The sequence below is a fragment of the Schistocerca piceifrons genome, chromosome 5 (assembly GCF_021461385.2).
Source record: "Schistocerca piceifrons isolate TAMUIC-IGC-003096 chromosome 5, iqSchPice1.1, whole genome shotgun sequence".
Taxonomy (NCBI): Eukaryota; Metazoa; Arthropoda; class Insecta; order Orthoptera; family Acrididae; genus Schistocerca; species Schistocerca piceifrons.
In genome coordinates, this window is record NC_060142.1 from 216,881,195 (window position 1) to 216,904,584 (window position 23,390).

The 23,390-nt window shown below is 41.5% G+C and overlaps 1 protein-coding gene across 1 annotated transcript in view; it reads right to left on the reverse strand.

The window, feature by feature from the left end:
• Positions 1-452: 452 nt before the first annotated feature.
• LOC124798650 (cytoplasmic tRNA 2-thiolation protein 2-A) overlaps positions 453-23,390 on the reverse strand; it is a 70,676-nt gene continuing 47,738 nt past the window's right edge. Inside the window, exons 7-9 of the mRNA XM_047262149.1 lie at positions 16,450-16,608; positions 3,339-3,647; positions 453-3,109 (exon numbers count right to left, since the gene is read on the reverse strand). Coding sequence (XP_047118105.1) covers positions 3,011-3,109; positions 3,339-3,647; positions 16,450-16,608 — 567 coding nt within the window. The 3' untranslated portion in view covers positions 453-3,010. The remainder of the gene's footprint in view (positions 3,110-3,338; positions 3,648-16,449; positions 16,609-23,390) is intronic.

A 23,390-nucleotide genomic window follows, 5' to 3' on the forward strand; every position in this document is an offset into this window, starting at 1 on the left:
TTAGATATTAATTTAATCTCTGTTGACATATTTTATTATTAGTTGGTGAAACTGTTTGAGAAAGAGGTTCTACTCTTACCAGAATTCCCATTTGCATTGCAATAGCCAATCTTCTTTGTTTTGGTGTCACCAATACTGTGTATGTTGGTTACAATGCATAAAGCTGGTTTCCACTACTGTGACATCTGTGTGCGCAAAATTATATCAGATTTGTATTATGTGCTACTTAGTGTTACACTGTATTACACTGGTTAATTTTAGTTGTTTTTCTTTAAAATAGCAATACTTCCTGGCAAGAATGACCTCACAGAAGTGCAAGTGTTATTTCAATGAACGATTTCAAAAAGAATCTCCATTCATCAGTGAAATTATTTCTTAGGGCTCAAAAGGAAAAAAATCATATGTGCCTTTCTAGAGGGTGTCCAGGAAGTAGGGACGGATATTAAACGCTGTACAACATACAAAATTTATTGAAAATGTAATTTTTTTTACAAACACATTAAGTAACTACTCTCATTTATGTAAGAAAAATTATATTCTCAATATGACCACCAAGGCTGTGCGGCAATGAGCAATGCATTCATTGAAGTTCTCAATGACGCATTAACAAGCATCTGATGAGATGCCATTAATAACTCTCTTAATTTCATCCTTCAATTGGTGTATTGTTTGCAGTTTGTTCACGTCCACTTTTGATTTCACAAATACCCACAAAAAAAAGTCACAAGGCGTAATATCACATGATCTGTCAGGCCATTCCTGGTTGCCATGCAAAGGGATAGTTTTTTGAGGAAACTTTTCATTAAGCAGAGCAATTGTTTCACAGGATGTGTGACATGTCACACCATATTATTGAAACCAAAAATCTTCATTTTCACCAATAAGAGAGAAAAACCAATCAGAAAGCAAGTTTCGGTAATGGTCACGATTCACAGTGATGGCAACTCCCTCACCATTAAAAAAAAAAAAAAGAAGAAGAAGAAGAAGAAGAAGAAGAAGAAGAAGTATGGGCCGATCACTGCTCCTGTCCAGAACCCACACCACACAGTCATGCATTGTGGATGCATCTCATCTTCCACAGTCACTCGCAGATTTTTGATTCCCCAAATTCTGCACTTCTACTTATTGACGTTACCATTGAGGAGGAAGTGTGCCTCATCTGAGAAAATTTTTTTTTGTGAAGTTCTCATTCTCTGCTTGTCGAGCCAAGGCCCTTGAGCAAATTGATGTTTCTTTCCGTGATCTGCAAGCTTCAACTCTTGTGTAAGTCAAATATTGTAAGCATGCATTTTCAGATCATTTGAAAGGATTTCATATAGTAAACTTAGTGATAAATTCAATTGTTGAGTTTGTCAGCAAACAGATTTTCTGGTGCTTAAGGTCACGTTATCACACACGACAGCAATGTCTTCTGGTGTTCGAACAAAATGCAGTCATCCTGTTTTCTTAACATTTGAAACAGACCCCATGGTCTCAAACTTCCGGATCAACTTCCAAATTGATGATTCGGTTACAGCAGCATTACATCCAAGTGTCACAAGCAATTCACAAACAGCTGCCATGGGACTTTCATTGTTTTTGTAATAACGTTTTTTTCACTTAGATACGTTGGTCAGTTATCATCTGCTCCATGACGAAAATAAACATCAGGCAACAATGGTCACCACACAAAGGCGGCTACTAATTAGAAGGGTGGCAGATAACAAACATGAAAAAAAAAACCATGGCTACCTCATATGACGAAATGGCGCAAAATTCAAATTTGTCCCTACTTCCCAGGCACCCATTAGTTTCTCAATAAGTCACAGTGGACATGGTTATATACGACTCCACTTACAAAATGAAAAACATAAAACAAAATCTTTGCAGCAGTGTCTACTGCAACTTTAAATTCAGAAAAAATGGTCTAGGATAAAAGTTGTTGGACTGTGTGCAGATAATGCTAATTGCAATTTTTGAGGTGCTGTAAGAGAAGCTCAGAACAATGTTTTTTATCATACTACAAGTGCAACTCGGCCATGGACTGATATGGGTTGGGTGTGCTGCTGCTTTATTACATAGTACTGTTCAAGCAGCTACTGATATTTTGCCTGTAGGTGTATAGATGTTATTTTCCAAAATATTTCTGTATTAAAAAACATACACTTTGAGAGATGAAACTCTGAAGGACTTGGGTAGCTATGTGGAAACAGATTTTGCAATAAATTTGGGTTATGCCCAAAAAAGGTGGTTAGCTCTACTGCCTGCTATTGAGTCAGTCATTAAGATGTTTAACCATCATAATCATACTTCCAATTTGAAAAGAAATGCCCACTGTTCATTTGAAGCTTTCAGAGCCTCTTTTCTGAAGGATGGTTATACTTTCTTCACAGCCAGGCTTCACCGATTCATGAAGCAGTGAAAATTGTTGAAGGATAGACAGTCACTCTACTAAAGTGGTTAATTGTGTTAGTAAGTCTGTTTCCAGCAGAGGTAAAAAGATTTCATAGTGCTGTAATATTTTTCTACTAAACTGCTCTAGCCTACTTAAAAAATGTGGACTGAAGAATATTTCCAGAATTTGGAATCCTACAGTTGATTACGGTAAATCAAATACCTTTATGGGATCATCTGAAAGAACTTCTCTAGTGATCAAAACTGTCCCACGTGTTCAGTTTGCAGAAATTGAAATATATGATGTGTATGCCTTTGTCAAACAGTTCGTAACTGATGAGCAAATCAGTGAATGGACTGCTAATAACACTTTGCCAACTCAAAAATGTGCCTCGCTCTCAAATTTACTCAAGTTACTGTAGCTTCTCTTTTGCCTCCCTTGCACTAAAGGTATTTTTCCACGTGAATAATATATAGCTCAGTTAGCAAACACGGCATGCTATAGAAACTATGAAAGCAAAGATAGAATTCATCATCACCACTAACTGTATACAGCACAAGTGACAAATGACTTTGTGCCTTGGTTTTATTCACAAAGTATAACAGAGATGAATAAAAGCTATGGTAAAACTCTGTGTCATAATAAAAAATCTGCAATTTCCTTTCTCATATTTCTGAAACTAAGCTGATTTCGGATCTTAGTTTGGACTTCTTGTGGTAGAACCTCTACAGAGCCCTGTAAAAATAAAAAAATAAAATAAAAGGGAGGGATAAGATTATTAGGCACTCACTTTACAGAAATACTGCATACCAGTACTTCAACTGAAAAAATAATTAAATTGCAGTAGAAATAACTTGAACATAAGAAAAAAGAAAAGAAAGATGTAACAGAGAGGAAAATGCTACTACCAGACATAAAATATGCACACAGATATGTAAAGAGAATATGCCAAAATAATACTTACTAGTTCTTTCAAAATAATTCGACAGCTATAGCAAAAGCATTTTTCAGCATCAGAAATACATATTTTCATGTCAGGACTACACTTATGCTGACAATCACAACCATCTGTGAACGAACTGCAGTCCACTTTATAGGCACTTTCTGACTGACATTCTTCTTTCATTTCACTTGGGAAATTGTTTTTCACTGAATAAGGGTCACTCATAATGCTGTCAGAACTGAATCCAGAAGGTCCTAGATGGGAAGCTAGACGTGAAAATTCAGTAGCTTGAAGAGAAGATGATTTCATATTTCTGTCATCTAGTGGTGCCTGGAAAAAAAAAAAAAAAATTTCTGTTAATCAGAAGTTAGTAACATAACACAATGCATACGACCCACCCATGCTTAAATATGAAGCTGTGACCTCACTGGCCACGCAATGCCAAGCACAAATGTGGCACACAGCTGTGCATAACAGCACAGAAATGCACAGACTGAAGCAGTGTTCATATATGCACAGCAATGTTCCAGTGTGTGCACAGGTGTGCGTTCTATGTTGTTGAAGTGGTGGTGGTGGTCTAGTTTGACAAAAAATTCGAGACGAATCACAAGTGTTGCTTTCAGAGTTGTTCACCATAAGGTGAAAAAGGGGGGGGGGGACTTAGAGAACATCATTGATGGGTGACACCAGAACCAATAAGTCGAAAGCTATGTTGGGAAATTAAGCTTTTAAGTGATTTTTGTATCAGAAGTGATCAATAGGATGCCAATTATAAGATTCGGTGATGACAGGCTAGCCTAAGTGAAAGCAGAGAACACTTACAGGACATACTGAAAGAAATGAATCAGTCCTTGAAAATGGAGTTGTAGCTCCAAATCACATTGTGCAACAATTAGTAAAAAAATTTGTGTATCTTAAAACAGTATATTATTAATTAATACACCTCTAACATAGAAGTTACAGTCTTGGACAGCCCGCAGAATTTACACACTTCCTGTTGATACACTTCAGCTCAGTAGCGAGAAACTCTGTGTAAACAGAGTGTGCATGAACAAACATTCATTTGATGTATCGGCACTGCACAGAACTTGTTCATTGTTGTGCAGTGTGGCACAGTTTGCCATCAAGGCTGGATGCACCATGCTGCACCAAAACCTTTTTCTTCATTGAACTTGGTGCTGTGCATCAGATATGCATGCAGCTTGAGGATCAAACAGTGTGCCCACCAACTCACCAACTGCAGTTACAAAGTGAAACATAGTTCACCGTATAATCTAGTGTGAAATGATCCAAAAATAACTTATACAACATGTTGGGTCTTCATCATTTGCTGCAATTTTCAGAAGTCTTGAGCAAGTTTTTCTCAGTAAGTACCCATCAGTTCACTGAGAACAGGCCGTGGCATGGGTTAAAGGCATAATTAAAGGGTTTCAATAAAGATGCCTCCCATCATTCGTGCAGCATTGTGCTTCAAATGAGAGTTTGATACATCAATATGAGCCTGATACAAGTCAGTCAGCTGTAAGGCTCTTTCCAAATGACTCTCCACTGAGGAAGTGAAATTTTCCAAAATCATTGAGTAAAAAGATGATGGTCATATGGCCATGTTGTTCTTTTGCTGAACAAAAGAAGGGGGGGGGGGGGACCAGGGGGCATTGCTGAGATATTAGTAGTAGAGTGTCTGTGCCTCTGCTTCCACCACCACCTCAAGAATCAATCATTCAACCATTCCTCATAATATATCCAACTGCTTCTATATATAATTTCTGTTCCGAAAACTTGTGTGGGCATTGTCTTTAATGGTCATCCTCCTCTAACATTACTTTTCTTTTTTTTTCTTCTTCTTCTTTTTATAGAAATGACCGATAGCTTGTATACTATCGATTCTTGTGATATGTGATATGTGGTTTATTCATCTCATTACGTACAATTTTCAAATCATTTGATTTTATGTACAGGAGACATGTCAAAGTTTACTAAAGAAACTTTTTTCACTTTTTTAAAGAGAAATACAAAAGTTTACATTATATTTTTCATTTCTAAGTTACAGCTACACATGTACATAAAGTAATACATGTAATACAATCCCTGTGTTCAGACCATGAAGCTGTCCTCAATGAATTCATCGACAGAATAACAACACTTTTCCACCAGAAGAGTAAAGAGCAATCTTTTCACTGAACCAAGCTCCATTTTAAATATATTACTACCTTTTATTTTATTGAAAATTTTTAACCCCATATACTCTGGCATTTGGGCATAAAGTTTTAAACAATGTGTTGGAAGTTTGAAGTTATCTCTGTGGCGAGTGCTGTAGTTGTGATCAAAACGGAAAGTGTCTAGTGTATGTTAATTTTTTTTTTTTTTTTTTTATATAGGAACACCACCATCTCATACATGTAAAGTGAGGGGATAGACACACGTTTCTAATTACTTTCTTTTGTAATACTAGGAGCCTGACATTTGCTGTATTTCCCCAGAAGATTATGCCATAACAAATAACTGACTCAAAGTAGTAGTGATAAACCATTTTTCTGGTATCCATGTTTGTGGCACCTGACAAAATACACATTGCAAATGCTAAGTTGTTCAGTTTATTTGCTAAGTAACCTATGGGTACCTTCCAATTTAAATTTTGTCAAGATTTAGGCCTAAGAACTTCACGTGGTTTGCTTCTGTGATATCCTGATCATTGCAAGTTATCTTTATTTCAGTCCTTTCAACTGATTTAGCTTCAAATTGCATCATTTTGGTTTTAGTTACATTTAGTTTTAGTCCACTTTGATAGAACCAAGATTCAAGTTTTTCTAAAGTATTTTTGGCTTTTTCTGGAATATTTTCAGATACCTCATTTTCAATTAGAACTGATGTATCATCAGCAAATAAGACTGAATGAACATCAATAGCAAGTGGTAGGTCATTTACTTAAAAAAGAAACAGATAGGGACCCAATATCGAACCTTGTGGGGAACTGTTTTCCAGTCTGAGGAATAATTGGTTCCATTTGAAGTTAAAATTACTCTTTGTTTCCTCCCTGACAGGTAAGAGCTAAACAATTTTAAAGCAGTGTCCCTGATTCCATACATCTGTAATTTGTGGAGGAGTAATGCATGGTCCACTGAATCGAAAGCTTTAGTTAGATCACAGAATATTCCTGTGACCTTTCTACCTTTATCTAACGTGGAGCATATTTTTTGGATAAACTCATTTATAGCATTCACAGTGCTTTTACCCTGATGGGATTCGAACTGGTTTTTAAAAATTATACCATTTACAGTAAGAAATTTACTAATTTGTTTTGCTGCAATCTTTTCAAACACTTTAGAGAAGACCAGCAAGAGAGAGATAGGGTGGTAATTCCCCATATCTTCTGTCGATCCTTCTTTGAATAGAGGTCTGATCTCAGCATATTTCAATACATTTGGAAAGCATCCTTGTTCAAAAGATTGATTTATAATAGTTGACAGTGGTTGAGTAATAGTATCGTACACATACTTGATTACAGATGTTGTTACTTCATCCCACTCATGTGAGGTTTTGTTTTTTAGAGACAATATTTCCTTTTCCACATCCCTTTGGGTGATTTTTTCAAATTGTTTAAAAGATGTGTTCTAGCTGTTTTCCACATTTTTGTGATGCCCTGACAGAATGTCATATCCACATCCGATCTTACTACATTTAGGAAGAATTCATTGAAACAACTTGACATCTGAGCAGGGTTTACTATAATTTCATTTTCATGTCTAATTTTCAAAATCTCATGAATTTTTACTTTGGCTCCTAATTCAGACTGAACAACTGACCACACTGCTTTTGTTTTATTTCTGTGTTCTCGTATGAATTTATTATTTGCCATTTTTTTAGCTGCCACTACAACTTTCCTAAATACAGCTTTATACTGTTTGACATAAGTAACAAAATCCGGATTTCTGTTTGATTTTAACTCATTGTAGAGCTCTCTCTTTCTGGCACTAGAAATTTTTATTCCTGTTGTAATCCATTTGAGTTTACCAATTACCTTCTTTTGCTTGTATCTACGAGGAAATGATTCATTAAATACCTCTAAGAAACAATTTAAGAATTTGTCATAGTTTATCGAGCTTGAACTATTGTGGTCTACAGGCCAGCTTATTATACTTAATTTACTGTGGAATAAATCCATTTTACTTTTACTGAGATCCCTTTTTATATACACTTCTGGAGGCTTTAGGTTATTTGCTTTTGGGAGCTCAATAAACAGAGCTGAGTGATCTGAAATACCCAAGTCTAAGCAGTATTTGTGCTTATTTCCACTGTCAAATTTGTAGTTAGTAATAATATTGTCAATGCAGGTCACTGATCTGCTGTTTTCCCTAGCGCCTTCAGAAAAATTTAGCTGGAAACCAGATTTCTGAATTAAGTCACAAAATTCTGTGGAATCATTGCTTTCAACTAAGACATTTAAGTTGAAGTCTGCTGCTATAACAACTTTTTTCTTACTTTCTTTATGGAGTTTTTCTAGGAGGCATGCGAATTTGGCTAAAAACACTTTAGTTACCGCACATCCAGGAATTCTGTAGATTGCTATAACCAGTGTGTTCAGATCACCTAGTTCTACAGAGCAACTTTCAAACACGCTCTCTTCATTTAAATAATTAAAATTATCTCTTACTGTATAACTTACAGAAGAATTGACAAGAATGCAGGAGCCTCCACGAGATCTGCTTATTCTACAAAAGCTAGCAGCTACCTTAAAATTATTAATACTATTTGATAGTTTTATACTATCTCCTGTTAACCAGTGTTCATTTAGGATGATTATTTTAAAATTTATGGATTCTGAAAGCAGAATTTTTAGTTCGTCGATTTTTGAGTATTTACGATTTGGTAGTTCTGCCCCTCAGCCATTTATATTCCAGTGCATCAACAGATCATTTTGGCTTTTAGTTATTTCACGTACACATCCTTTGTTTGGTACCTAAACTTTTTTTTTCAGTTTGAGTTTTTTCTTTGTCACCCCTATCAGAATGAGTTAGATTCCCTTGCTTCTTAGGATTTTACACATATCTATGAATGTTTTACTAAGGCTCACAGAGCCTAATCTATTCAAGTGCAGGCCATCTTTTCCCAGACACTTATAGTTTAAGAACTTGTTTGTGTCAATAATACTGCACCGAGTCTGTTGCACTGTTCCCAATGCCGGTATTTATCCTGTTGATGTAAGTATCACTTACCGATCTTCGGTGAATAATTCCACTAATTACCAGCCTGGATGTTGGGTATACAGTTTTCGCCGATCTAATCAGATAAACCCCCCCCCCCCCATGAACCATGGACCTTGCCGCTGGTGGGGAGGCTTGTGTGCCTCAGCGATACAGATGGCCGTACCGTAGGTGCAACCACAACGGAGGGGTATCTGTTGAGAGGCCAGACAAACATGTGGTTCCTGAAGAGGGGCAGCAGCCTTTTCAGTAGTTGCAGGGGCAACAGTCTGGATGATTGACTGATCTGGCCTTGTAACATTAACCAAAACAGCCCTGCTGTGCTGGTACTGCGAACGGCTAAAAGCAAGGGGAAACTACAGCTGTAATTTTTCCCGAGGACATGCAGCTTTACTGTATGAACGCCATGTATGGAAGTGAAACATGGACGATAACTAGTATGGACAAGAAGAGAATAGAAGCTTTCGAAATGTGGTGCTACTGAAGAATGCTGAAGATAAGGTGGGTAGATCACATAACTAATGAGGAGGTATTGAATAGGATTGGGGAGAAGAGAAGTTTGTGGCACAACTTGACTAGAAGAAGGGGTCGGTTGGTAGGACATGTTTTGAAGCATCAAGGGATCACAAATTTAGCATTGGAGGGCAGCGTGGAGAGTAAAAATCGTAGAGGGAGACCAACAGATGAATACACTAAGCAGATTCAGAAGGATGTAGGTTGCAGTAGGTACTGGGAGATGAAGAAGCTTGCACAGGATAGAGTAGCATGGAGAGCTGCATCAAACCAGTCTCAGGACTGAAGACCACAACAACAACAATCAGATAACGTGTTTCATTCACGATTTCTTCCTCACTGTTACTGTGGATGGAGTTTGTGCCCACGTGGAATAAGACACCTCTGTAATCGTTGGTACTTAAAGTTTTGTTACCAGTTTTGCCTAGGTTTCTTTTCATAGACAATACATTCTTAAAATGTTTGTTGAGTTGATGCGATCGAATTCCAGGTCAAACATTGTATAGGTGAACATAATATCAGCTGTCTAACTGAATGAATTTCATATGATTTTGTATGTGATGTGTTATGCTTTGGTCTAAAATGTATCAAGAGAAATTAATTTGTTACAATCGATATGCACTAATCGTTAAAATTACTCTTCTTTTAAAAATATCTGAAATAACGAAAATATCTGGCATATTATAATTCATATTATTAATTGCCCAATCTAACACTAATTATTACATTTATGTCTGGACTAATTTATAAAATAATTATATAATTTAACGAAGATTCTTCTTGCGCCAAGAAAGTTTGTAAACTCTTTTGCTTTGTAAACTCTTTGGAATATGATGAGTACCGCAGAATATTAGGTAGTGGTGGGCATGCCTCTGATAGAATCAGACACGTTTTTGATTGTGTCACCAATAACGTACTCTTTGGTGTGATAGAAACGAAAATTGTAAAGTGGGTGTGACTTAGAAGAATGGGATAAAATAAAAAGATATTCATAGCAACAGGCAAATCTTCATCAGTTATTTAGTCATCAAGAACCCACAATGTAATTACAGACTCAAGAATGTATCCCTAGACACAACAACAACAACTAGAGAAAATCAAGATAAGCAAAAAGTTCTTCTTTTGTAAATCTTACACATCTCAAAGCTTTCTAAACTTTTCACACAGACACAGAACTTTAATAGTGATGTGTGGGAGGCTAAGATTAGAATATGATACAACAAGTACTTGCCAAAGGTAAAGGGGTACTATGGTAAATGTATAAAAGAGTTACAGTTTCTCTCCCTCTTTCTCTGTTCACTCATATCAGCTTCTATGGCATAAGTATTTACGGACAAATTTCTGTATATTTTCTGTCTTGTACACTTATTAATTAATCTTGTCTCAATGTTATGTTCTGTTGTCACTAAATATTTCAACAGCAGGTCACACAGCCATGAAATATAAGGCAGAAGTGTTACAGACAACTAAAAATTTCACAACACTGCTATAATGTTTGTGATAAATACCCATAGCGGACATCTGTTAATTTTTGTTCCACTTCTCACGGGCTACATTTTCCCTATAGTTCAGGGCACTTACCATACTTATATAACAGTAATAAAGAATTCTGAGTTGCTGAAGGAATTTTTACAATACTGAGAAACAAAAGAAATGAACATGTAATTCTCTGCTGTTGTGTCAATTTTTCTTAATACTAAAACAATAATAACTGGAATATTTGTGGCAGTAACAATGTTTTCCCAGACATGGGAACAAAAGAATGGTACAGCACTTTGACATTGAAGGCTGTGCCACTTATTTGCTTTTTTTATTTACAAATACGGCGTCATTATAATCTTGTCTGTAAAAGTAAGCTAAGGCAACAATCTTGGTGGGCGAAGTAAGCTATCTTATTAGATACACTGATGAGCCAAAACATTATGACCACCTGTTTAATAGTATGTTGATCCATCCCTGGACTAAAATACAGCAGTGATTGTGCACAGCATGGATTTAACAAGCCCTTTGTAGGTTTCCAGAGGTATATAGCACCAGACTCCTACACACACTTCACACAATTCCTGTAAATTACAGGCTGGGGGTTTGTGAGCACGAAGCTGGCACTCAATAGTATCCAATATGTCCTCCATGGGATTCAGAACAAGTGAACTTGGTAGCCAAGACATCAATGTGAGTTCACTATCATGCTCCTCAAATCACAGGGGGAGTCATTCAGTTAGAAGGAGCCGTCATCACTGCAGAAGATGTTAAGTATGAAGGGATGTAGATGGTCCATAATGACGATCATGACATTCACAACTGTCATGGTGTCTTTGACTACTATCACACGTACCACAGGAGCCCAAGCCCATGGGATAACAAAATGCTCGCCAACGGTCTGTGTCCATGGTGCAGTCTCAAGCACCCATACATGACAGTTTATCCAGGCATGGCTATCAACCTGGTTCAACATTAAACATGACACTTATATTAATCCATGGTCTGCTCTCAATGATCCCATGCCCACTGCAGTTGAATGTTGTTGGGCCAACATATGAACACGTATGGTTCATATGTTGTCCAGTCGTATGTTCAGCAACGTGCACCGAGTACTGTGCTCCAAAGTATCTCTGCCTGCAGCAGCAATGTACTCTGTCGACAGATCTGCCACAGATTACCACCTATCCTCTTTACAGAATGGACAAGCCATGAACCTCCACATTCTCCAATGTGATGTGGATGTCCAACACCTTGTCATCTACTCATGGTTTCACTGTTCTTCATGAATTTAGCATGCAAACAGCTCACCATTTTTTTATTTCCGAGCTGCTCTTTCCTAGGTACTGGGCCACAGCAATCTGTACCTTGTCAATGTGTGGATTTCCCACTCATCCTTGGTTCACTTCACATGCTCTCAACACCAACAGGTGGCATTCAATCTCGCAGTGGGCAGTGGTTATAATGTTTTGGCTCATAAGTGTAGAATCAAAGAGAAGTGGTCAGAAAAGGCAGCACTGTGCCTGTAAGCTGACGGACCATAGGAGGTTGTGGTGGACTGTAAACAGGTACGTTCAGAGCAGTGCAGCTACCAGCAACCTTGGAACTAGCATGGGCAGTTGCAAGAAGAGTGTGAAAATTCACAAAGGCTGTAACATAGAAATCAGAAACCACTACAAAATACACATCATCATCATCCAAACTAGAATAGCCAAGGAGCAAGTCAAAAGCAAGACAGTGAGAAGTAGTCAGGTTGGTGGTGAGATACTGAATGGCGTGTGATGTATAGTTTCATACTATACAGTGACTGTCAGGCTGCTGTGCTCATGTACTTAATGGCATTACTCGGAGACGTCATGTGATGACTTCTCCTGGTGCAAGTGTAATTTACTGAGGAAGGAAATATCTGCATTGTGCAATATTAAAGGAAGCTGGTTTCTGCAAGAAAATGCTATAGCTGCCATGCACAAACTTAGTTTTTACTCTGTTTACCAGTGTAGTGCAGTATGTAGAGATTTGTGTCACTTTTTGTTTTTCTTAACTTAGTTTAGATTAGTTATTAGCCCTACAATGTTTCTATTTACATATTCTAAGTTCTTTAATTAGTGAATTATATTCTGATTAAAATTACTTTGTGACTGATGTTTCAGTGAGTCTACTGGAAGAGGCCAGCTGCTATCCAATTGTAGTTCTTTCTTGAGCAACATATGCTAGCTGTGTAGCCTGTTTTGTAAGTGATTGCAGTGCCATGTGTCCTGTGCCTGGCTGCATGTGACTTTGTCAAGGATGGGGAAGGAAATCAGCTATTCCTTTTCAAAGGAACCGTACCGGCATATGCCTGGAGTGACTTACGGAAATCACAGAAAACATAAATTAGCGTGGCTAGACATGGGTTTGAACCATCGTCCTCCCAAATATGAGTGCAGTGTGCTAACCCCGTGTGACCTGTTTGAGAGGAGACTGTGGACTACATGCATTCAGACAGGCAAGCGTTGCGTTATGTTTGCAGGCAACATATTAATTGCTTTTAAAATTTTGTTAGTATTATTATTTTCATACCTGTATTTTAAGACATGTACTACATAATAATGGGATTTGCGATAAGGTGTATACTATAATTTGTTTGCTCTTAATACATTTAGTAAAAATATAAATACTACCCTGGATGCTTTCCTATCTCCAAACTCTGCATGCATTGTGTCACCCAATTTAACAAGTCCACTGTGTAAGAGTGGGACATTTTGTTCATGCTATTGTGATATATCTGGATAAGGAGAGTTGGGGGCTCATATTCTTGTTATTTAGTAATTGTTATAAAACATACATAATGCAGAAACTGCATGTACTGTTACTGCTGACACCTATGCAGAGTCATTATTTATTGTGGTAAAAGGAGGCTTGCAAATATGAAGATTTCATGTCTGCTAGACTAGTGTAACTAAATCAGTGGCATAAACATATAGTCGGAAGACAGCTTGGACAATTTAACAGAGAAATATACAAGAAAACACACTGCTTGACAAAAAAAACACAGTGAGGCACCCACAAGACATGGTTTTTGATGTCAAGGTGACTTTGTACATATACACACCATTGGCGAATTTGTAAAAGTTTAAAGTTCTCTGTGACACATAATGGCCACCAGACTGCATTAGTGCTGTTACCATGACTGTTAGGGTATATAAGGGACAGGAACAGCGAGAGATGTAGAGTGATCACAGTGAAAGACACTGAGATGCAACAGACACATGTGACACAGTGCTATCAGCACCTGATAGAGTTTGGAAGAGACCTCATTGTGGTTCACCATTTGGCCAGCTGGTTGAATCAAACAATATCCAAATTTGTGAAGCATTTGGATGTGACAGCGGCCCAATGTTTTACATGGAAATGTGACAGCAGGTATGCTTGTCGTCAAGGTTCTAGTCGGTCAGATCTGCCAACACAAGAGAGCATCATCATATTGTGCACCCAGCACATTATAACCCCTTCACATTTGTGCCTGGCATCCAGGGACAAGTAGTGGACTCGTTGCAACATTACGTGCCATCCTGCAGCGTTGGTCGGAGATTTGCAGCAGCCAGACTAGGGAATTACTGTCCCCTGCTTAGGCCGCTGTTAGCAACACAAGATAAAAGGCTATGTTTAGATTGGTGCCATGGCTGGGAAGCACAGACGGCTGATGAATGGCATCACAGTGTGTTCAGTGTGAATCACAGTTCTTCATTACACCAGATAATCATCATCGGCAAGGACGGCAGCAATGTGGATAGGGATTCCATTCTTCCAATGTTTCTGAGATGCACATTAGTGTCACTGCTGGTGCCATGGTGTGGGGAGCCATTGGGTATTGCGAGGGTAGTTTGAAAAGTTCTTGGAATCACCATGAGAGATCAGCACTAGTGCAATGAGTTGTTCACGTGATATTCATGGGACTGTTGCCTATAAACACGAGCCACATCAGTACGCAGTGATTAAATACTTCGTAAAGAAAGGTATGAAAGAAAAAGGACATTCACATTGATTTCCAGAATACACAGGGGGACTCTGCTCCTTCATATTCAACTGTTGCAAATCGGACAAATGAATTTAAATTTGGTCGGAAGAGCTTAGATGTTGATCTGCACAGTGGTCGGCCAAGATGTTACTACTCCAGAAATCATTGCAAAAGTGCACAAAATGGTCATGGAGGATCGCTGATTGAAAGTGCGTGAAACTGTTCGTGCTTGCCAGATGTCATCAAAAAGAGTATATCATATTTTAACTGAAGAATTAGAAATGAAAAAATTATCTGCAAGATGGGTGCCGCGACTCTTGACGTTGGATCAAAAACTTGCCATCACCACGGCAAAATTACACAAACTAAGGTATGAATTGTTGCCACACCCACCTTATCCACCTGATATGACTCTGTAAGACTTCCATCTCTTCCCAAAACTGAAAATTTTAGTTGGTAGATGAAGATTCATTTCAAACAAAGAATTGATAGCTGGAGTTGACAACTATTTTGCAGACCTAGAGGAAACTCATTTTTGAGATGGGATCAAGGCACTGGTACATTGTTGGATCAAGTGCATTAATCTACAAGGAGACTACATTGAAAAATAAAAAAAGTTTCAGTGATATAAGTATTTTTTTTCTATTCCGGTCCGAGAACTTTTCAAACCACCCTCGTACTTCAGGTCATAGCTTGTAGTAATTGATGGAACTCCGGTAACGCAATGGCAAGCACTGTACTTTCTGTGTCCTCACGTGTTACCTTTCACATGACAGTATCTTGGTACCAGTTCTCAACAGGACAAGGCTCATCCATGCACAGTACATACCTCTATGAACTGACTGCATGATGCTGAGGTACTCGCATGCACAGTATGATGCCCAGATTTGTTCCCATTAGAACACGTGTAGACCAGCTCGGTTAACTCCACCTCAGTGCCAGTGTATCAAGGACCAGTTACAACAGTTGTGAAGCCAGATTGCCTTAGGAGGGGGCTTTATGACATCCATCTCAATCGAATCAGTGCATGCAGTGCCAGAGGGGATGCAATGTAATACTGATAAGTGGGCTCATACTGCCAAGTTCTTTGTAAAAATGATTTGAATTCGTAATCACTAAAGTAATAGCCCATACCCTTCCAAGCGAAGAAGTTCCATTTCATTTCCTCCTCCCCTTCTACGTGCTTCACTTTTTTTTCTGGCAGTGTATTTTTTCAGAGGGGATGATTCATGACTCCCTGCACATTTATCACAGGTAATTTGCAAAACTGAAAAGTTTAGCACTGTGTTCAGTGTTTGCTGACAATAGAAAAAAAGAAACTATTATAAGAGCTTTAGGAATTGCTCCGGAAGCATTTAACCAAGGTCCACTGAGTCATATCATTAGTATAACATTATGGCCAATGAATTTCCCATAGCTGAATCCAACTGAAAATCAACAGAATTTACTTGAAACCCATATTAAAAATGGCCAGCATCTGCCATGACTGTTACTGTGCAGCAAATTGAACCTTTTGAGGATGAAGAATTTGTCACTCAGAAACTCGCTGATAATCTCGTTAAATCTGTGCTACACAGGTACAATGGACTCTTTGCACCTTGGAGTTACTTCCCACCATACAGCTGTCTGATGTTTTTAGGAGCTTTGTCAATTGTGCAGTAATTGTCCTCTCATTACTTGAGTCACAAACTACTGCTCCTGTAAATGACGCTATAGCTGAAAGTACACCTTCCTATTTGCACAATGTTAAGGCTCTCTCATCCTCCAATTGTTTTACCAGTATGTTCTAGCATTGTGTGAATTTATTTCTTCTCATTTATCCATAGTAAACACATACTTTGAATAATTCCTCCTCTTGTAAAGACGCACATTAAGTGTTTCATTGCCTAATAACAACACACTTAAAGTAAATTCAAACTCTAAGAAAATATAATTTCTATACCTCACAGAGGGAACAAGTCTCATTTGAAAGCTTGATGTCCCTTGGCATACTAAGCTTTTCTCCAGTACGGAACACTACAGATGCAGTAGATGGATAGTCCTGCTGAAGCTCCATTACAAATTTTTCAGTTAGCTTCTGAATGCTCTGGTTGCAGCTAACCTAAAACAGTATGTATAAAAATCATCTGTAAGACAACTGAGAAACCCAAGTGGAGCAATTGCAAACACATATTTCTGCTGTCTTTAAATAAACAATATATAGTGAAATAACACTTCATACACCAGAAAAGTATGATTTTGAAAAATTGCAACCCCAGCACAAAGTTAAATTTGGATAGCTTTCAGGGTGACAGAGTAATAATTGAAACAATGGGAAGATCGTGAAAAATAAACAGTGTGAAGCATCATACTGATTACAGTTCTTTATTTTATGATAGTCCTGTAAAATACGTGAATACCAAGTAAATAGAATACTGAATGCTTAGCAGCTTTCAAATGTAGCACAAATGCTTGGTAGTCACAATCAAATACTGCTGATCTTGCTGACAACAAATATTGTCTGAACAACAAAATGTGACTGAATTTCGAAAAACATGGGAAGCTGAGTAAGGACAATTTTCTTCCCAATTTCAGTTGATGTAAGCTGGCCAGTCTAAAAAAAGCAATTTATTCTACTCTGATACACCCAACAAGGTAGCTTCACATACCAGATAATTCACCGAGAGATATTTTGCCAATAAGTTCTCAACGAAGTTTTCTGTACTCACAGTTTTCTTCACATGGGAAAGTGCCCCCATTGCACCCCACTCAGATTTAGTGCTAAGATGGCCCAGTGGATAGCCTGTCAAAAACTGAATACAGATCAAGCATAAAAACAGGAAGAAGGTGAACTGAACTGCGAAGAAATAAATAAATAAATAAATAAATAATTTAAAAAAAGCGAAGTAGAAACGGTGAATGGTCCAATCTCACAAAGTGCAATAAAGAGCAGCCAGCAAAAACAACAGTGTCGTGAGTTAGCGATCATAGTGTTGGACTGCCAAGCAGGTGAGCTGTGTTCAAAACTCCCTAGTGCCATTCCTTCTTTCTTTTTTTTCACAGCATTATGAACTGTCCATCTGGTCACTGAAAGGTTTGTGCTCTTTCTACAGCCTTGGCAGTTATCATTCTATACATTGGTTATAGAATATGAGTCACATGGTAAGAATACATTACCATCGCAAGTAAATGTGATGAATAGTCTGGTATTGCACGCCATGGAATTTGAATCCCGGCCAGACGTCATGGACGTCGAAGACCCCTAGAGGTCTCTGCACCATGTGGTGGCGCGCAAATTCTGGCCCGCATTTAGTGTGAGGGCGCCACAGTGGAACATGTGGTTCCAGAGGCCAATAGTGGCACCCCCGATAGAGTATTTAAGCGCCTGCCTCTCGCTCAGCCAGCGAGTCTAATCGTTGCGTGAGTCTTGACATCTCGCCTCGACAACAGACAGCATGTTTACCGTTCTTTGTTTTTATTACTAGTGGATGTCTTGGATTCATTTGGTTGTCTCTGTCACTCCGTTGCTTCTTGCGTGTTATCGTCGTACTGTCTCTCTCAATCGTCCGTCGTCGTTTTGTGTCTGTCCTTTCCATTTGTTTGTTCGCGGGCCACTCTCCGTTTGGTCCCACCATGTTTTCTCGGCCACCCTGTGACTGTTCCGGTCGTGGTTACAACAGGTTACAACATCTTTGGCGATGAGGTAAATGGCAGTAGTTGCTTCCATGGAGGCAAAGTTGGTCTGTCTTCTGGGGCAACAGCAGCAGCAGCAGCTCCAGTTAGACATCTTACAACAGTCGCTGCAGTTGCTAATAGACAAAGTCGATGCTCGTGACGCCTTACCACAACAGCTTCCGAGTCCTCGTGTGTCCGATGCTTTCCCACGTCCACCGTCGTTTCCACCCTTTAATGACACTAAAGAGGACTGCAAAACCTACTTACATCAGCTGAAAGAACATTTCACGGCTTTTCAAGTCACGGACGACTCCTTACAGCTGTCCTTGTTTTTGTCTTTGGCCTCCCCGGGCATGTTCTTTCTTCTCCGCAAGTTGGCACCATTGTCCGATCCTGTGGCTCTCTCTTTCCAGGAGATATGCCTTTTGCTGACAAACTATTATCCCCAACGCTACCATGTGGTCACCTCTCTGCTGGAGTTCCACCATAAACAGCCTGATCAATCGTATCATTCCTGGGTCAAAGACTTACAGGGTCTCAGCCATCGATGCGATTTTATGTGCACCAATTAGCAGTGCAAGGCTTCGTATGTGGACTCCCTGATCAGGGATGTGGTGGTTCAGCTGGCTCCCAATCCTGAGGTCCGCACTGCGGCACTGAAACTCGACAACCCCTCCCTGGAAGAGATTCTCCGCATTGCGCACTCCTTTGAAATTGCTCAAGCGGCTAACGAGCATCTTATGGCGTGACCGCAGGTGGTGGCAATCGCGGCATCATTGGGGGGTCCGCCCTCGCGACTTTGATGTGGCCCGGCCAACAGAGGCCGGCGCCGTCGGGACTCCTCGTTGTCCAACGTCTCTATGGCATTGGCGCCTCCGGTCGTGTTGCCCACTTCCATCTTGCCCACAGTGCTTTACTGCGCATTCAAGGGCTGATTGTCCCCACGGCTGGAAAACGTGCACGCTGTGTAACAAGGAGGGCCACATCCGATCAGTTTGTCGTAGTCACTCGACTCGCTCCAGTCCTGCCCCTCCTGGGTCTCAAGAATCAGTCCATGCTCTGCAATCGGTTGTCCCACAGGATGACCCGTCAGCATGGAAGCTTTTCCTCACGCTCTGCCTTTTCACAGAGGATGTCAGTTTTCAGGTTGACACTGGGTCACCGTCTCCCTGACTAATATGGCGACATATACCCAGCTGGGCTCTCCTGAGTTGTCACCTCCCTCTCGCTGTTTGGTCACCTACGGAGACAGTTCCATTCCCCTTCGTGGGCAGTTCGTCGTCCAGGTGACGTACAAGCGTGTTCCCTGGTTCCTTACCCTCTTTGTTGTCGATCATCAGTCAGCTTCGAATAGGCTTTTTAATTTCCGACGAAGTTAAGGTCGTTTCCGCGGCACACCGCCACACACCGTCAGGTGGCTTGCGGAGGGAGTATGGATGTAGATGTAGATGTTTCTTTTCAGGACTTGGACAATCTATGCTCCGCTTTTGTGTCATTTGCAACGGGTCTCAGATGTGCTTCTGGTTTTCAGGCCCACATTACCCTACGGCCGGATGCAGAGCCTCGCTTTTTCTGGGCTGGGCCTCTTTCGGTGGCCTTATGGCTGGCGGTCAAGCAGGAACTTGATCGGCCCCAGGCCGCTGGCATTCTGGAGCCTGTAACTTACAGTGCCTGGGCAACGCCACTGGTGGTCATATGTAACTTACAGTGCCTGGGCAACGCCATTGGTGGTCATATGGAAACCCAATGGGTCCCTTCGGCTGTGTGGGGACTTTGGTGCTACAGTCAATGCTCAGTCCCTTGTTGACACTTACCCCATTCCCCGACAGGAAGACCTTCTCACTAAGCTTGCCAGGGGAGAGTATTTTTCAAGGAACGACCTGGCTGAGGCATACCACCAGTTGTCCTTGGATGCCAAATCTCAGAACATCGTGGTTATCAACATGCCTTTTGGATTGTATAAGAACAAGTGCCTTCCCTTTGGTGTCTCTTCAGCGCCGGCCATTTTCCAGTGATTCCTGGAGCAGCTTACACAGCCTATCCCCACCTGTGTAGGAACATTTCCAAAACCTCAGTGCCTTATTTCACGCTCTGCTATCTGCTGGTTTACATTGTTGGCTGGATAAGTGTTTTTTTTTTTCCTCCAACCGGAAGTGGAATACTTACGCTACTGGCTTAGCAAAGATGGCATTCGCCCTTCAGGTCATAATGTTGCAGCCATTGAGGCCCTTTCTCGTCCCAAGGACTTATCTGAACTCCAGGTGTTTTTGGGCAAGGTTACTTATTACTTAAAGTTCTTGCCCCAGGCTGCCTCTATTGCTCAATCCCTCAATCACTTGCGTTGCAAAGGGGTACCTTTTGATTGGACTCCTGCCTGTAACCAGGCTTTTCTCCATTTAAAGGTGATGCTGAAGTCCGCCCCTTGCCTTACTCCCTTCTCTCCAGACCACTCCATGGTTGTGGTGGCTGATGTGTCGGCATACGGCATTGGGGCCGTCCTCACACACCAGGATGCCGATGGCTCCGAACAGCCGATCGCTTATGCCTCAAAGACGTTGACCCCAGCACAACGGAACTACTCCCAGATTGAAAAGGAGGTCCGGGCGATTATGTTTGCCGTCCAAAAATTTCACACCTATCTCTTTGGGGCAAAGTTCACCCTCCTGACGAACCATAAACCCTTAATTACACTTTCTGGACCCCACTCTCACCTTCCAGAGCAGACGGCTCAACGTCTCCAAAGCTGGGCCTTGTTTTCACATAATTACGCTTACACTATCCGGTATAAGCCCACAGCCCACCATGCTAACGTGGACACTTTGTCACGTCTCCCAGCAGGCCCTGATCCTGCCTTTGACCAACAGGAGGTCCTCTGCTTTCACATTGATTCCGCTCGCCGGGATGCGCTGGACGGTCTGCCTCTTATGGCTGCTCACATTGCTGAGACCACTCCCCGTGACCCTGTCTTGCAGCAGGTTCTCCACTATGTAGTCCACGGGTGGCCCTCCTATGTTATTCGTCGGATGCAGATTTCAGCCCCTGGCACCACCTGTCCCACAGGCTCCCCGTGGTCGATGATGTCCTCCTGTTGGTCACGGAGTCGAATGCCTATCGGGTGGTCATCCCTCCAGCATTGCGGCTTCAGATACTCAGTTTGTGACACTGCGGGTGCTGGGGTATGTCCTGTATGAACGTTTTGGCTCACCGGCACGTGTATTGGTCCGGCATCAACGGCGATGTTGAGCATCTGGTCCGTGGGTGCAATGTCTGTGCGCGTCACCAGGCAAGCCCCCCCTCAGTCGTTTGCACCCTGGCCTATGCCTCGCCGGCCCTCGGATCGCATCCATATCAATTTTGCAGGCCCGTTTTTGGGGTCCATGTGGTTACTCATCATTGATGCCTACTCCAAATACCCATATGTTGTCCGCTTGGCATCCACCACCAGGGAGGCTACACTCACAGCCCTGGCTCAGGTTCTCGCCATTGACGGCCATGGCTCAGGTTCTCGCCATTGAGGGCGATCCGTAGCCCCCCTTTGTCCAATGGCACAGCGGAAGGGCTTGGCCGCACTTTTAAACACCAGTTGACAAAGGCGGTCGACACATCTCCAACCAATCAGCCCTCACCCTGTTTTTGAGCACCTATCACACTATGCCAATTGACGGACGCAGTCCGGCAAAGCTCCTTCATGGGTGATAGCCGCGGACCCTGCTCCATTTGCTGACACCATCCCCCTCCTGCCCCCACGCCTGGCCCTCACAGTGGCATGCCCCTGGCACAGCCGTGTGGGCCCGCGAGTATGGGCGCAAGGCGGGTTGGACACCCGCCATGGTCGCCGCGGCCCATGGGCGGCGTGTGACGTCGGAGCACACCTTGAAAGGGTTGGAGCACTGCCATCAGAATCAGCTCTGCCCGCGTGTCCCCGCAGAACTCGTGCCGCCGCCTCTTCCCCTACCTCCTTCGGGTGCAGACGTGGTCCTCGAGTCACTGTCCCTGCCGCCGGTTGCCATCTCCCTGCGGGCCTGCTGCCGGCCCTCTCTGCCCCCGGGTGAATCGGCAGCTCCCTCACCCGACCTGGACTCTGGATCAGCTGTCATGGATACCTCGTGTGTCCCTTCCTCCCCGCCAATAGCAGTTGATGAGCCCCGCTCCTCTCCCCACTGCCGCCCACCTCGGCACTGTCCGGGGCATTTCCGTCCCTAGTCGCAAGTTTCACGGGGGAGGGATCTGCTACCATGCGCCACAGAATTTGAATCCCCGCAAGACATCATGGAAGTTGAAGACCCCTAGAGGTCTCTGCACCATCACACCATAAGCTGTGGCGGCTCACCCCTCTTGGCCCGTATTTAATGTGAGGGCGCCACAGTGGAACACGTGGTTCCAGTGGCCAATAGCGGCGCCCCCAATAGAGCATTTAAGTGCCTGCCTCTCGCTCATCCAGCGAGTCTAATCATTGTGTGAGTCTTGACATCTCGCCTCGACAACGGACAGTGTGTTTACCGTTCTTTGTTTTTATTACTGGTGGTGGACGTCTTGGATTCATTTGGTTGTCTCTGTCACTCCATTGCTTCTTGCATGTTGTCGTCGTGAGGTCTCTCTATATCGTCCGTCGTTGTTTCGTGTCCATCCCTTCCGTTTGTTTGTTTGTTCGTGGGCCACTCTATGTTTGGTCCTGCTGCACTTTCTCGGCCACCCTGTGACCGTTCCGGTTGCGGTTACAACAAATTGTGGGAGCAGGTAAAATACCACATAGACGTCTCACAGAAATGAAAACAACAAATAAACGGGTGTGAACTACATTACAATAAAGAAACTTTGAGAGTCTAGACTTCTAAAACGGAACGCAACTTCAAAAATGTTAAAAACATGTTTTGACAGAGCACAGAGAAACTGAGTGATTGTGAAACTGATACCTTCATTTGTTGCAGTTTATATGACGAACTATTACATTTTGATCATTTCCCTGGGAGTGATCACATTTACATTCATACAAACACCTATATCGGACAAGGAGGCATATCTCACTCACTCACCAGCCATACAAATTAGGTACATCAATAAGAGATTCCTGTCATATGACACATGTATGTCACTAATGCTGTGTAAGACACAGAGCAGGCGTGCTTTTTGGTGGGGGATTCCATTGACTTGTTGCTTTTTTTTTAATTTTTTTTAACTTGGGGTTTTTTAACATGGCTCATCCGCTTGGTAGTCCAATACTGTAACTGC